At 34.1% G+C, this 13,399-nt stretch overlaps 1 protein-coding gene across 3 annotated transcripts in view; it reads left to right on the top strand.

Annotated features, from left to right (window-relative positions):
- The window catches only part of ddx11 (DEAD/H (Asp-Glu-Ala-Asp/His) box helicase 11), a 148,754-nt gene that overhangs the window by 95,356 nt on the left and 39,999 nt on the right, over positions 1-13,399 (top strand). For all 3 annotated transcript variants that reach the window (XM_039760653.1, XM_039760654.1, XM_039760652.1), the window contains 5 exons: positions 888-967; positions 4,280-4,324; positions 4,782-4,849; positions 5,614-5,652; positions 8,093-8,213. In XM_039760653.1, the coding sequence (XP_039616587.1) occupies positions 888-967; positions 4,280-4,324; positions 4,782-4,849; positions 5,614-5,652; positions 8,093-8,213 (353 nt within the window). The remainder of the gene's footprint in view (positions 1-887; positions 968-4,279; positions 4,325-4,781; positions 4,850-5,613; positions 5,653-8,092; positions 8,214-13,399) is intronic.

The raw sequence follows: 13,399 nt of genomic DNA, 5'->3' as shown, positions 1-13,399 counted from the left end.
CAGCCAGAGCCCAGACTTTAATCCGATTGAACATCTCTGGAGAGATCTTAAAATGGTTGTGCACCGACGCTTCCCATTCAACCTGATGGAGCTTGAGAGGTGCTGCAAAGAGGAATGGGCGAAACTAGCCAAGGATTGGTGGGCCAAGGTTGTGGCATCATATTCAAAATGACTTGAGGCTGTAATTGCTGCCAAAGGTGCTTCAACAAAGTATTCAGCGAAGGCTGTGAATACTTATGTACATGTGATTTCTCAGTTTTTTTATTTTTAATAAATTTGCAAAAACCTCAAGTAAACTTTTTTTTCACTTTTTCATTATGGGGTGTTGTGTGTAGAATTTTGAGGAAAAAAATGAATTTAATCCATTTTGAAGTAAGGCTGTAACATAACAAAATGTGGAACAAGTGATGCGCTGTGAATACTTTCCGGATTCACTGTATAAATACCTAACTCTGTTTTCCTATTATTTTCCCCTTTTTCTGTGTAGTTTGCTCCCTTCATTTAATCTTAATAGTGATAATTAATAACCAGCATAGCAGACGCCCAGGATGATGAATGCTGCAATGACTTCAGTGTACTGTATATGACATCAGCATTTTAGCTTTGCTAAATTTTTTCACTTTTTACAGTGAGAACTATGCTCAATACTATGGATATATCACTTCCCATACACAAATTTTCAGACTTGTGCCATCCTGAACTCATTATCTCTATACTAGTGATCACAAACAAAATCCCTTAAGAGTGGAGTTGCATTTATCTGATCATATACCACATTGTTCATATATCTTGTATAATGCTTGCTATTGGGAAGGCTGTTTGGTATTTTCTTGTCACATATTTTGTTATCAGATATGCAAAATAATATAAAAATTAATCTTTTGCAGAAATAGGCTAAAAGCCAAAAACCTGATGTACATCAAACAGATCCTATTTGTCTTGGAGAATCTAGTACGGGTCCTTGGAGGTAAGGCACACTAATTAAACCTGTTAGTGCAACGTTTTGTTGTAGGACTGATGAGTATTATATATTTTTCTTTAGTGCCCACTATAATTGGTACTGCAACCTGCTTATACAGAGAGCAGATAATAAGGTAGAAGAATGTATTGCATGTCCATAACAGTTGATGTTAACATAGTTGAGCAGACTTCTTAATTTGAATATTAGCATTATAGAAAACTCACAGTAAGTATTTAGCAGGGATGAGGCCTTCACAAAATTGATTGTGCACTCCTTTACAGGTGTTAGTGAATCTGTGTAATATTTAAAATAAGTGTTAGAAAAAGTTAACTGTGTAATAGGTGTATGTCGTATAAACAAAGTGTTTTAAATTTGTTTTAAAAGGAAAACACTGTAGTTAACCTAACTCGGGAGTAATGTGCCAGGAAAAGTTTAAAAGCACAATGCACATCTTTTGTAGCCTGTTAGCACCTGGTGCACTTAAGACTACTTAAAGGAATATTGCAGTTCTTTGAGGGAATGTATCACTTATTTTACAAATTGCAGAATAAAGTTGAATTGAACTGCTGAGATTCAAAGTTTGTGCTGCTTTCAATAAAATCTCCAGTAACACTCCAGAGCACATAGGAATTAACAACTGCAGTTACTGGATCTCTTTGCCTTCAGGATTTCAGATTACACAACTAGGAATTGCAAGTGATGAAATGCCAACTTGACACATTTTGATAGCCAGATTAGATCAGAGATCTTTATTGTCACATATGGTGCAAGTGCATTTTGAAATTCTTGTGATATATTAAGAAATAAGAGCATCAAATAAATCAACCGTCTGAATAAATACAGTAAATAAAATAAGATTAAAAAAATAATGTACAGTACAATTGGACATAAACTAGCAGGTGGTTACATATCAGCTATTAGACTGATGATTATTAGTTTGCTTGGCCTAAAACACCTGTTTTCCTTCTTCTCTTCCAGTCTTTATGGTACACCATATTGTACTTCTGACTGAGCATTCATTGTCAAATCTCATACACACACATAACCCCGCCCCATTAGACTAAAGATAAAATGAAACCAGTATGATGTTTTAATGTTACAAGAGTTTCTCTCTTTTGATTCAGTGTTTTGTTTTGCAAATTACATTTTGTTAAAAAAGTATGCAATATAAAATAAAATACATTATATTATATATAAAATATACTAATTTCAATAATTTTCGCCCCATTTCTAACTTGCCCTTTATCTCCAAAATTCTTGAAAAAATAGTAGCTATCCAACTTCACACCCACTTGTCTCACAATAATCTATATGAGAAATTCCAGTCTGGTTTTCGCCCCCTTCATAGTACAGAAACGGCACTTGTTAAAATTACTAATGACCTCCTTATGGCTGCTGATTCTGGTCTAATCACTATTCTCATCCTTCTTGATCTGAGTGCGGCCTTTGATACTATTTGTCATACCACTCTCCTTAATAGATTATCTTTGATTGGCATTACTCACACTCCACTTGACTGGTTTAGATCTTACCTTTCAGGCCGCACTCAATTCATACAGCTTAAAACTTTCACATCCCAACCCACCGCTGTTACTTCTGGTGTGCCCCAAGGCTCTGTCCTGGGGCCTCTTCTTTTTATTATTTACCTTCTTCCCCTTGGCAATATTTTTCGCAAATATAACATTCATTTTCACTGTTATGCTGATGACACCCAGCTCTACCTTGCTGGTAAACCCACCTCCTCTTTTCCACCACCCTCACTTATTGACTGCATTTCTGAAATTATATCCTGGTTCTCTTCAAATTTTCTTAAATTAAACAGTGACAAAACTGAGGTTCTCCTCATTGGTTCAAAATCATCATTATCCAAAATCAATAATCTTTCTTTTATTATTGATAACTCTGTTGTTTCCCCATCATCTCAGGTCAAGAGTCTGGGTGTCATCCTCGACAGTACTCTATCTTTAAAATGTCACATTAATAACATCACCTGGTCTGCTTACTTTCACTTACGTAATATTAATCGCATTCGTCCCTCCCTCACTCCTCATACTACTGCCATTCTTGTTCATAGTCTTGTCACTTCTCGGCTGGACTACTGCAATTCACTCCTCTTTGGTCTCCCTAATCAATCTCTTCACAAGCTTCAGTTAGTCCAGAATTCTGCAGCACGTATCATCACTGGAATCCCATCTTTTCACCATATTACTCCGGTCTTGCAGCAGCTTCATTGGCTCCTGATCAAGTTCCGTATTGATTTTAAGATTCTGCTACTAACTTTTAAGGCCATCCATAACCTCGCACCTCCATATCTGTCTGACCTTCTACATGTTGCCATTCCATCCCGTAACCTTAGATCCTCTTCCTCCACCCATCTGACCGTTCCTCCTGCCCGCCTAACCACCATGGGGAGCAGAGCTTTCAGCCGGTCTGCTCCCAAGCACTGGAACTCATTACCTGCGGATCTCCGAAATATCAAATCATATTCATCTTTCAGATGTAAACTTAAAACACACTTGTTTAAAATGGCTTTTTCTTCTTCCTCCTAAGTATAGTGTTTTTTTTTTTGGTTTTAATTTTTAGATTTTCTGATGTTTTAAGTTGTTTATAATTGTGTTTTGTATTTATTTATTTATTTATTTATTTATTGTTTGTTCGGTGTCCTTGAGTTCTCTGAAAGGCGCCTTGTATAAATAAAATGTATTATTATTTTTAAATATATGCAAATCAAGCCATATCCTCAATTAACATTTTTGAGGAGAATTTAAGTCTTAGTTAGTTGAACAGAATTTTTGCTTTTTGCTGTTGTTTTTTGAAGCATTTTGTTGAAAAGAAAGCAGTCAAACAAAACGTATCCACAAAATATCTATAAATAAGAAATTAATATAAATAATATAAATCAGAAATTGTGTACTGTTATGCCAAATACTGACAGACTAACAGCAGTTGCAGCCTGAAGGCAAAAAGAGCAAAACTTTTAAATGATGAAATTACAAAGCAGTTAAATGAGAAGTACCAACATCTGTTTTGCCTGTAGTACTTATTATAATTATCCTTAGTCGCTTATCTTAAATTCGAGTCACTATTACTATTGTTTCTGATGCTTATGTACAACAAATCTATTGTAAAAAAACACATAGCAGCTGATACATTGAAAGTCCAAGAAATTACTGTTGTTATTCTGTCGTTTCACTTTTGCACAGTAGCACACTCTTGATTCTGAAGGGAGTATTTGGTGTTTCATGTACATCTACAGTACATTGTTTTTTTCAAATACCTTGGGCCTGATTGTTAATTGTTTCTGTTCTTTTCATTTAGGTAAAGTTGGTCAGAACCCAAAGGCACAAACTATAACTCATCCAGGTAAATGAATACAGGTCTTTAGCATTGTGTGCATTATATTCTGGTCACCTTCACCTTGATTGTCAGGCAATAACACATTCATAAATGGATATTTTACAACATGGTTTGGTAGTGTGTTTTTACAGTGTTTTGATTTTTATTTCCCTGTGAATTCTTCGAAATCTATTCATGATGATATTTACTCTATTTTCCAGTGTTGGGTTCTTTGCTTCAACCTCTCAAGTTTTTAGGATACCTAATTCCATAAATATTTGTTTTGAATTTTACTTTGTTTAAAAATTCTGATTAAATCTGTATGTTTGGTCTTTGTTTCTCTGGGTTCTTTTAATTTGTTCCCTTCTAGACCTGCGTTTTAAATTTTGGCTCATTCTGCTCAAACAAAAACAAGGATAAAATGCATGAGATTTACCAATAATCATAAAATTACATTTATAATTATGTTTTTTCCACCCCATAGGTCCTGAGCTCCACACTATTAATAACTTTCTATTCAAAGCACAAATTGATAATATTAACCTCTTCAAGGTATGTTATATTATTAAATAGCATTCAGTATTTTTAGAAAATAGATGTAAATAAAATGCATTCCCACTTATTGTTTAAGGAATGTGGGGAACACCAACAAATTATGGTAGAAATGTCTTTGCTGTAATTTGCTGATGTAAGCCATCTTGCCTGAAGAAGGGGCCTGAGTTGCCTCAAACTTGCATATTATAATCTTTTTAGTTAGTCAATAAAAGGTGTTATTTTGTTTTTTCTTCTCGCTGTATTAGTAAGCATAAATACAATTTAAACATAAGAATATTTATATATACACAGTATTCCATTTTGTGAAGTCTTGATAAAACGTTTAGCTGCTCCTGCCTTGACTGACATTGATACTTTTTGGTCACATTTATCTAACCAGGTGATGTATTTTTTTCTGAGTTCCTAACAGCAAGCTCAGCAACCTTTGTCAATGAAACTCCAGCCAAACTGTCCAAACAATCTGCCTTCACACAAAATCACAAAGATCTTTTCTTCCAGCCGTGTTAGCTAACATACTGAACAACGGGCCTGCCCATAAGTTGTATATATTAACCTAGTCATGTAGAAGCACCTGGTTTCAGTATAATTTATGCAGGTTCTTTTGTTTTATTCATTCAGATACCTGTATTACTTGATTTCAGAATAATGCATATGCAGTTAAGAGAAATAATTTTTGATTTAGCAGGGTTATAGTTAAATAGCTGGATTTGGACAATTTTGTCAACTTACTGCTTTTTTCTTTTTAAAATACATCTATATAGGTGCAAAAGTACTGTGAAAAAAGTCTAATCAGCAGAAAGGTAAGATTATTTTGCTTTGTAAGGAGCATAACCCAATTATAATTATTTTAGCATATTTGAATTACCATTAAACATTTGTTTTGTTGGTCATGCTTTTTATAAACCATAATAACCAAAGATTTTTATTTTGGTTCTGCTTAAAGTTGATTTTATTTTTCAAAAAACAGTATATAATCAGTTTGTATGTTCATAGTATTTTTTAAATTTTAACACTTACTAGTAGTAATTGTTATTGAAATGTTGCATGCCCTTTTCTTTCTCCTAGCACTTTAGCATGTTACACTTTTTTTAATGTCTTTTAACATATTGCAACTCTTCGGTTCTCTGACACTTTTCTGTATACTTCTGAGACTAGTACTCTGCACTTAAACACAATTTGCTTTAATGAGGAACATTTCCATTTGGAGTGCCTTTTTGTGTACAGTAAAGCCCCCAACCTACAGTGCTGGTTAAAAAAAAAGACAAAAAGAAAAAAGCAAGTGTTTCTCTTAAAAATGTGCTCAATATGCTATTTGATGTTCATTTCAACAGTTCAGGTGATCTAATGTAACAAATTAAACTGAAAGTCAATGTTTTATTTATTTATTCAACAAAAAAGTAAGAAGTGTGATTTATGTCTGCAGAGCTAAAAACAAATACTCACAAAGATTCAATAGCTGTTTTTGCCATCATTACAAGTTACACTTCTTGTAGACGTGTAATTTAAGTCAGTCTCTTAAATTGATTTTCAGAAGTCTTTGCCTGTTTTCCCTTATAGAATTTCTTCATCTGTGTGATATTAGAGGGCTTTATTACTTTTACTGCCTGCTTCAAGTCCTCCAGAAGCATTTCTATGTGGTAGACATGTGGCCTTTGACTTGGGTGTTTTGTATCCTTATATTCTATAGCCTTCCTATCCTTTGAGGCATTACTTTTATACTCTTGAATATTGTGAGTCATTGCCTTCTTGCAAAGTAAAATTATTGTTCAGATTTAAGTTTTGGATAGATGGCCTCATTCTCATCAAGTACCCTGGGGAACAATGTTTAATTCATGGTTGAATCTATGATAGCAGTATGGTTGGGCCCTGAGGCACAAAAGCAGCCCAATAACATAATGGTTATACTAGCACAGCCTACAGTTTTTATGAGGTTCTTCAGTCAAAAACACTTTTTGTTTTTTGACAAATATGTCAAAAACAGTTCTGCCTTTGTGTAATCTGTCCATAGTATGTTGTTCCAGTAGTCCTGGTTTTCACCCAGGTGTTGTCTAAAGCTACAATTATCTGACATGGCAGATTTGCATAGCCTGTTTCTAATGGGTGACTCATATACCTTGATTGAGGCAAGACTTGCCTGTAAATTCTTTGATGTTATGATGAGGTTTGCAGCGATTTGTTGCTGCATCTTTTGGTCAGGGATGACCTGGCTAGGATAAATTACCAGTGGTTTGAAATTTTCTCCATTTATTGATGATTTTTTGGACAGTGGAATGAATCATTGCAAATCACAATGTGATTTTTTAGTTTTTATTTTTTAATTTTTTTTATGTTATGTAAAATTCAATCACCTTTTTCTACAACCATTGTTAAAGTTTCAACATATGTTCTTTTGTCTAAAAATATTAAAAGGATAAAGCTTTTAATGGCATATACATGTTTTTCACACCACTGTATTCATTTCCCCCACAACTTTCTCTCCTGTTCTTACTATTTAAGTGCTGTCTGAATTGCACAGTGCCCTTTATTTAAACAAATGGTAAAATTTTTTAATAACTATCACTAATGCATTATCAAAAGACATTTAATCTTTGCAAATCATTTGTTCGTTAGCTGCAGATCTTTTTTGCATTACCTAATATAATACTAAAATTAATATCCTTTGTATGGTTCGTAAAGGTTTATTTATTAATGAAAGTAATGAGTTGTTTTTGAACTGTTAGCAAGCAGTCTTTTAAGAACTGCAGCGTTCCATTTGCATAATGTATCCTATTACATTTAAGTCAAACTTAATGACTTTTCAAAAAAAGTGTTAAAACTGAGGAGGTCAACAGTTTTGAAATGACCATTGTGTATCTCAAACCTACTGTATTTCTGGTCTTTTTATACTTTTTTCTTTCCTCTCAAACTTCTCAAACTTTCTGTAATTTTTTTGGAGTATGCTTTTTATTTTATTTAAAAAATTTTAATTCATTACAGATTTAATTGATCATCCGTTTGATTTTTACTGTATATATTTATATATTGTATTGTATACAGTATACTGTATAATCATATTCTAGCTGTATAATTAATTTTGTGATTATCTGCACAGTTATTTGAAACGGAAATAGCAAATCCCATTTTTTTTAATAATTCCTTTTCTCATTGATGTCACCATAGTGCATTTCCAATAGTTTATAAACATTAGATTATACTGCCTTGGCCCAAGCTATGCATCGTAACTGTTGTTTTTCCTTTTAGTTGTTTGGCTTTATTGAGAAATATCAGGGAAACCTACTTGATACAGCTACTAAAGAAAATTATAAGTCAGCAGGATTGGAAAAATACCTACAGTCTCTCCAGCGAAAAGATAATCATGATGGTGAGTTCATCTATGCAGCTGATTTCTTAACCACTGAAAAAATGTAATGTACAATTAGGGTTGTCACAGTCATGAAATTTTAGTTCATTAATTGTCATATAAATAATTGCAGTTAATGATTTAATTGTCTTCTGTTCACTTTGTACCACTATTATAGAGTAAACCTGAGAATTGTTTATTAATACAGATACAACTTATTAAGAAAGAGCCATTTATTGCCATTTAACTTTGGAACATGTAAATAAAAATTGCATTTATGCTCATCTTTTAGGCTTAGTAAACTAAAATTTTACATCGCAGATATGACGTTAATAACATTGATCATAACCAATAACTAAGGTACCATAATCAAAATAAACAGTGTATTATGGCCAAAATTGGCCATATGCATGTCATCCATAACAACATCCAAACATGTTCCTCACTGGCTAGGTAAATTCTAGGCAAGGAACACTACCATTAACATTAAGACAATACAGTAACTCACTTGGGTCACAGTATTGCAAGCTATACTGAACATTCTCTCAGAGGCAGTACTTGCTGGACAAATACACATGTAATTTCATGCAAAGTTCACCATCAAAGGGGATCTTTCTTATTTTTTAAAGTAATGAGTAACATATTGGAAAACATATTTTCTTGAAGTAAAAATAGCTGCGTTACTTGAAAAAAAAAATATGCGTTGCTTGCAACCACTCCCTAAAAAAATAAAAATACTGCATTATTTTCCACAAGATAGTCCCTCCTGCTGTTGGAGTAAAACCTTGTTTATACTTTCCATATAAAGCTTGTGCAAGGTTAACGTCTAAAACGATACTTGTAGACTTGTGGGGGCCTGTTCAATCAGCACTTTGATATTCTTCTAGCCAGCAGGTGGCAGTGTTTGGTTAATAGCACGTACCTAACAATGTCACAGCAGAGGAAGTGAAACTCTGCTGATGGAGGAAGAGTTGTGGTTGTTATTACTGGCTTTAAGAGCTAAAAGAAAGGGTGGAGTGTCATACCCCATTAAACAAAAGCAGGAAAGGTATGGTAAGTGTAATATTCTCATGAGTCGGTGACCTACATGAGGAAGAGATGCACTTCAAATATTTTTGTATATCTATATTGCGCTTTGATAACCTGCTGCATCATATTCAGCCCTTTGTTCAACATTCTGACACCAACGTAACCAGCCTCTCCTTGAAATTCACCATACTGAAAAATTAGTGCGTGAAGCGATGTGTTGCTGTTTCTGGTGTTATCTTTGTCATCAGAATCGCCAGTACTTAATGTACAGAAATTTGACTTGGTAGATTTGAAGCTGCTTATAACAGAACCCAACTTCACATACAAATAACATAAATAGCATCATTTAAAAAGAAAACCTTTATACAAGTTTGCAGAATAGTGCAATTATAAAGGAGATGAGCAAAGTGTGAGTGTGTAGTGTGTACGCACATACACACACATACATGTACAAATACAGTATACACATACACATTTATACAGTATCTGACAGATTGCATGGATATTCAAAGAAGTCAGGCTAAGTTACTGTTTTGAGAGGGCTATGGCTCTGGGAAAGAAACTGTTGAGGTGTCTGTTAGTTTTAATTGACCTGAACTGTTTACCAGAGGGGAGTTTATGGAACAAGTGACGAGCAGGATGTGATGCGGCTGTAATTTATTTTTGTAGTGTGCCATTGTTGAACCAAACCAGACAGCAGTGGAGAATGTGATTACATTTTCAATTATGGCTTTGTAAAGTTGAACTAGGATTGGCTGGAAAATATTTAATTTCTTTAGTTGGGGTAAGAAGTACAATCTCGGCTGTGCCTTTTTTGTGATTTAGGTGGTGTTACAGTCCCAGCTGAGCGTGTTTGTTATAGTTGTGTCCAAACTTTTGAAGGATTCCACCATATTGATTGCAGAATCATTAATTTGTAGTGGGAGAGGTTGCAACTGCTGTTTGCGAAAGTCAATGACCATTCCCACTGTCTTGGAGGTATCGAGCACTAGGTTGTTGGAAGCATGCCAAGACACAAGAGGAGACAGTTAGAGAGGTGGGAGCCCAAACGAACATGTTTCTGGTTTACCAGAAAACTGTAAAAACTTTTACAGATGGAAAGATTAAGTTCAGTCCGTATAAGTTTAGTTAACAACAGTGTTAAAAGCTGAACTGAAGTCAACAAACAGTATTCTGGCATAGGTTCCTTTACTGTCCAGATGCTCCACCACAAAATGAAGGCCCATGTTGATGGCATCGTCTACAGATCTGTTTGCTCATTATGCAAACTGAAGAAGGTCAGGAACAGTAGCAGTAACAGACTTCAGATCGGTTAGAACAAGTAATTCAAATGCTTTTATGAGAACTTACGTAAGAGCATTAAGCCTGTTATCATTGAGGCTGCTTATTTTATCGCTTTTGGGAACAGGAACAGTAATAGAAGATTTAAAGTAATCAGGTACAGTACCTGTGCAAGAGACTGGTTAAAGATATCTGTGAAGAGGGGAGTGGGTTGCCTAGTTTGATTATTGCAGGTGAAACAGAATCATGACCAGCTGGCTTTTTGCAGTTCTGTGTTGAAAACATATTCCACATGCTGTATTCTTTGATAGAAAAGGGAGAAAGGGCTGAAACTTTTGTGAAGAAGTGACTGATAAAACCTATTCAAAGCTGGTGGAGCAGAGCGATTGTAGATATCCAGCACCTTGTTGTTCAGATCTGCCATAGAACTTAAGTTTGTCAGGGAGGGATGAATCAGAATAAGAATTAGGAGATGTCTTTTTGTAATTAGTAACAGACTGAAGGCTTCTCCATACATAGGAGTTATTGTTTGCTGAGAACTGAAGCTCCAGTTTATTTTTGTGTTTCCATTTAGCATATCTGATTGCATTGTTGAGCCTGTTCCTGGTGAGTCTCTGTGTCATAATCACCAGTTTTATGTGCTTTTTCCTTCATCTGACAGAGATTCGTTAGTTCTTTGGTGAACCATGGTTTTCCATTCTTATAAATCAGAATTGATTTGCTGGGCATGCAAACCTTTTCACAGAAGATATAATCATGCATACATCATGCAGCCTTTGCGACAAGTGTGGATGCATCAAGCCAAAAGTATTGAAGAAAAGTTATAAATATACATGTTTTCCCTCATGTGCCAAGGAGCCAATGATTATTGCCGCAGCAATGGTGGTAAGGCAAGACCTGATGTGCTTTAGCAGCTGGCTGGCAGATGCAACTGCAGGTGTTTTTAGTGCTTTGTCTGCACCCCATAGCTGGCTTCTCCAGGTATTCTTTCCCCCTCAGACAACTTTTGGCTACCTATGGAGCATGTCTCTCACTGGTGCATTATTGTAAATTATAAGTCATTGTCAGTTATTTCAATAGTAGACAGACTGTTTATATTGTTTACTATAATACCATTGCATCAATAAGTCTAATGACATTTGATGACATTTTAATATTAACATTTGGTTTTTTTTTTGTTTGTTTTTTTTAAAACACTTTGTACAAACTGTATTTGCTCCTGCGTTCCAAAACACAGGAACTAAATGTTGTGTGACAACATTAATGCATGAAACATTCATGCATTTAGAATATTTATACAAACACAGAAGAATGTCTTTTTCCATTGTTTGAGCTTTTAATTAATTGGGATTTGTGCACATCGTTTCATAAATTAAAGCATTTTAACTTGGTTTTTTATTAAAAAAATAATTTTTGTCTAGCTGCTGTTTCAGAGTTCATTATCTTTGTAGAAGGTAAAAATTCCATTTAAAAAGTTTCAACAGTCATTCCTAACTATAGTTCTATTAATCAAATTATACAAATTGATGCTACTGTTGTAGTCAAATAAGATGCAAAACATCTTTTTATTTTTTCGACTCATTAAGTTTTTAATGCTCTTTAAGTATCTGGGCTGTGAGGTATTTGAACTTTTATAACAATGAAAGAATTGTTTTTACTGTTTTTGAGGTATTTTTATATAGGTGTTAAATTATTTGGTCAAAATATAATGACAGCTGCTGCTAGAAGACTACTGAACAGATAAAAAAATGAGAAAATCTCTTTAACACCTAAGCAGAAACATTGTCAAATATATTTAAAGATGCTCTATTTTACCAGTAGCACTATTAAGAGCACTCTTTGTTAAAATAATCTGTGTGCAACCTTGATTTAAATACTAATATTGATGAGATACTATTGGTAGACATATTATTGAAAGGTTAAGTGGCTCAATAGCTCAATGCTTAACCTCCCTGTGGGTTTGCTTATAAGTACTGGTAATCTTCAAAGGATCTTCATTTTGTTAGAACAGAACAAGCTTTGGAATTCAGACATTAGTATGTTTTGATAGTTGTGTGGTGCTGTACCATTTATGATGTTTTATTTCAAAACAATATTTAAAATTGCCATTAACCTTTACTGTAATGTAGTATAGCACCTCAAGAAATGGTTAAACTTCCAGGCTGTAGTTATAATCCTTGCTGCATGGTTACACTTAACTGTGGAATGGTAATCAAATAACACCAACAATGTGACAATTAAGAATTATAACAGGGAAGTTTTCATGGTAGAATTAGATGAACTATAATTTCTGTATCCCAGATCTTTAAAAATTAATATTGCAGCACATCTATAGTAGAATAGAATCTTTGGATAACTGGGATACTGTGGAACTGCGCTTACTACAGGTGAATCAGTGTAAAATACAGCACCTAAATTGTGTGCATATTCTTTCAAACTGAAGAAAAATTCTTTGAATTTGATATTTTCTGCATTAAAACAAGGACAAACAAGTTTCTCTCATTCACTGTTTCTACAACACAACAACATAATCTAGGTATCACTTGGTGATATTAATATGTGGGGCTGTCAGTATGCAAATAAAACGTTACTTTGTGTTTTTTTTTTTTTCTTTTTCCCAATTGCAGCATATAAATAGAAAAATAATTGGTTTTGGTCCAGAGCTCATTGGGCCATTTAAGGAAAGAAATTAAATAATTCAGAGGAATGATGATGAAATTCAGGGGAACAAATCTTTAAAAGCAAGTCAATTAAAATGAATTACCAGCAAACACAGTGCACTAATTAAGAAAAGGATTAGAATGAAAACCTGCAGCCACTTCAGACTCCAGGACCAGAGTTGGGGACCCCTGGTCTAGAGGATAATAAAGTAATCATAGAACAATATTTGATTCATG

Source organism: Polypterus senegalus, chromosome 8, assembly GCF_016835505.1.
Source record: "Polypterus senegalus isolate Bchr_013 chromosome 8, ASM1683550v1, whole genome shotgun sequence".
Lineage (NCBI taxonomy): Eukaryota > Metazoa > Chordata > Cladistia > Polypteriformes > Polypteridae > Polypterus > Polypterus senegalus.
This window is presented reverse-complemented; position numbering and strand designations above follow the sequence as displayed.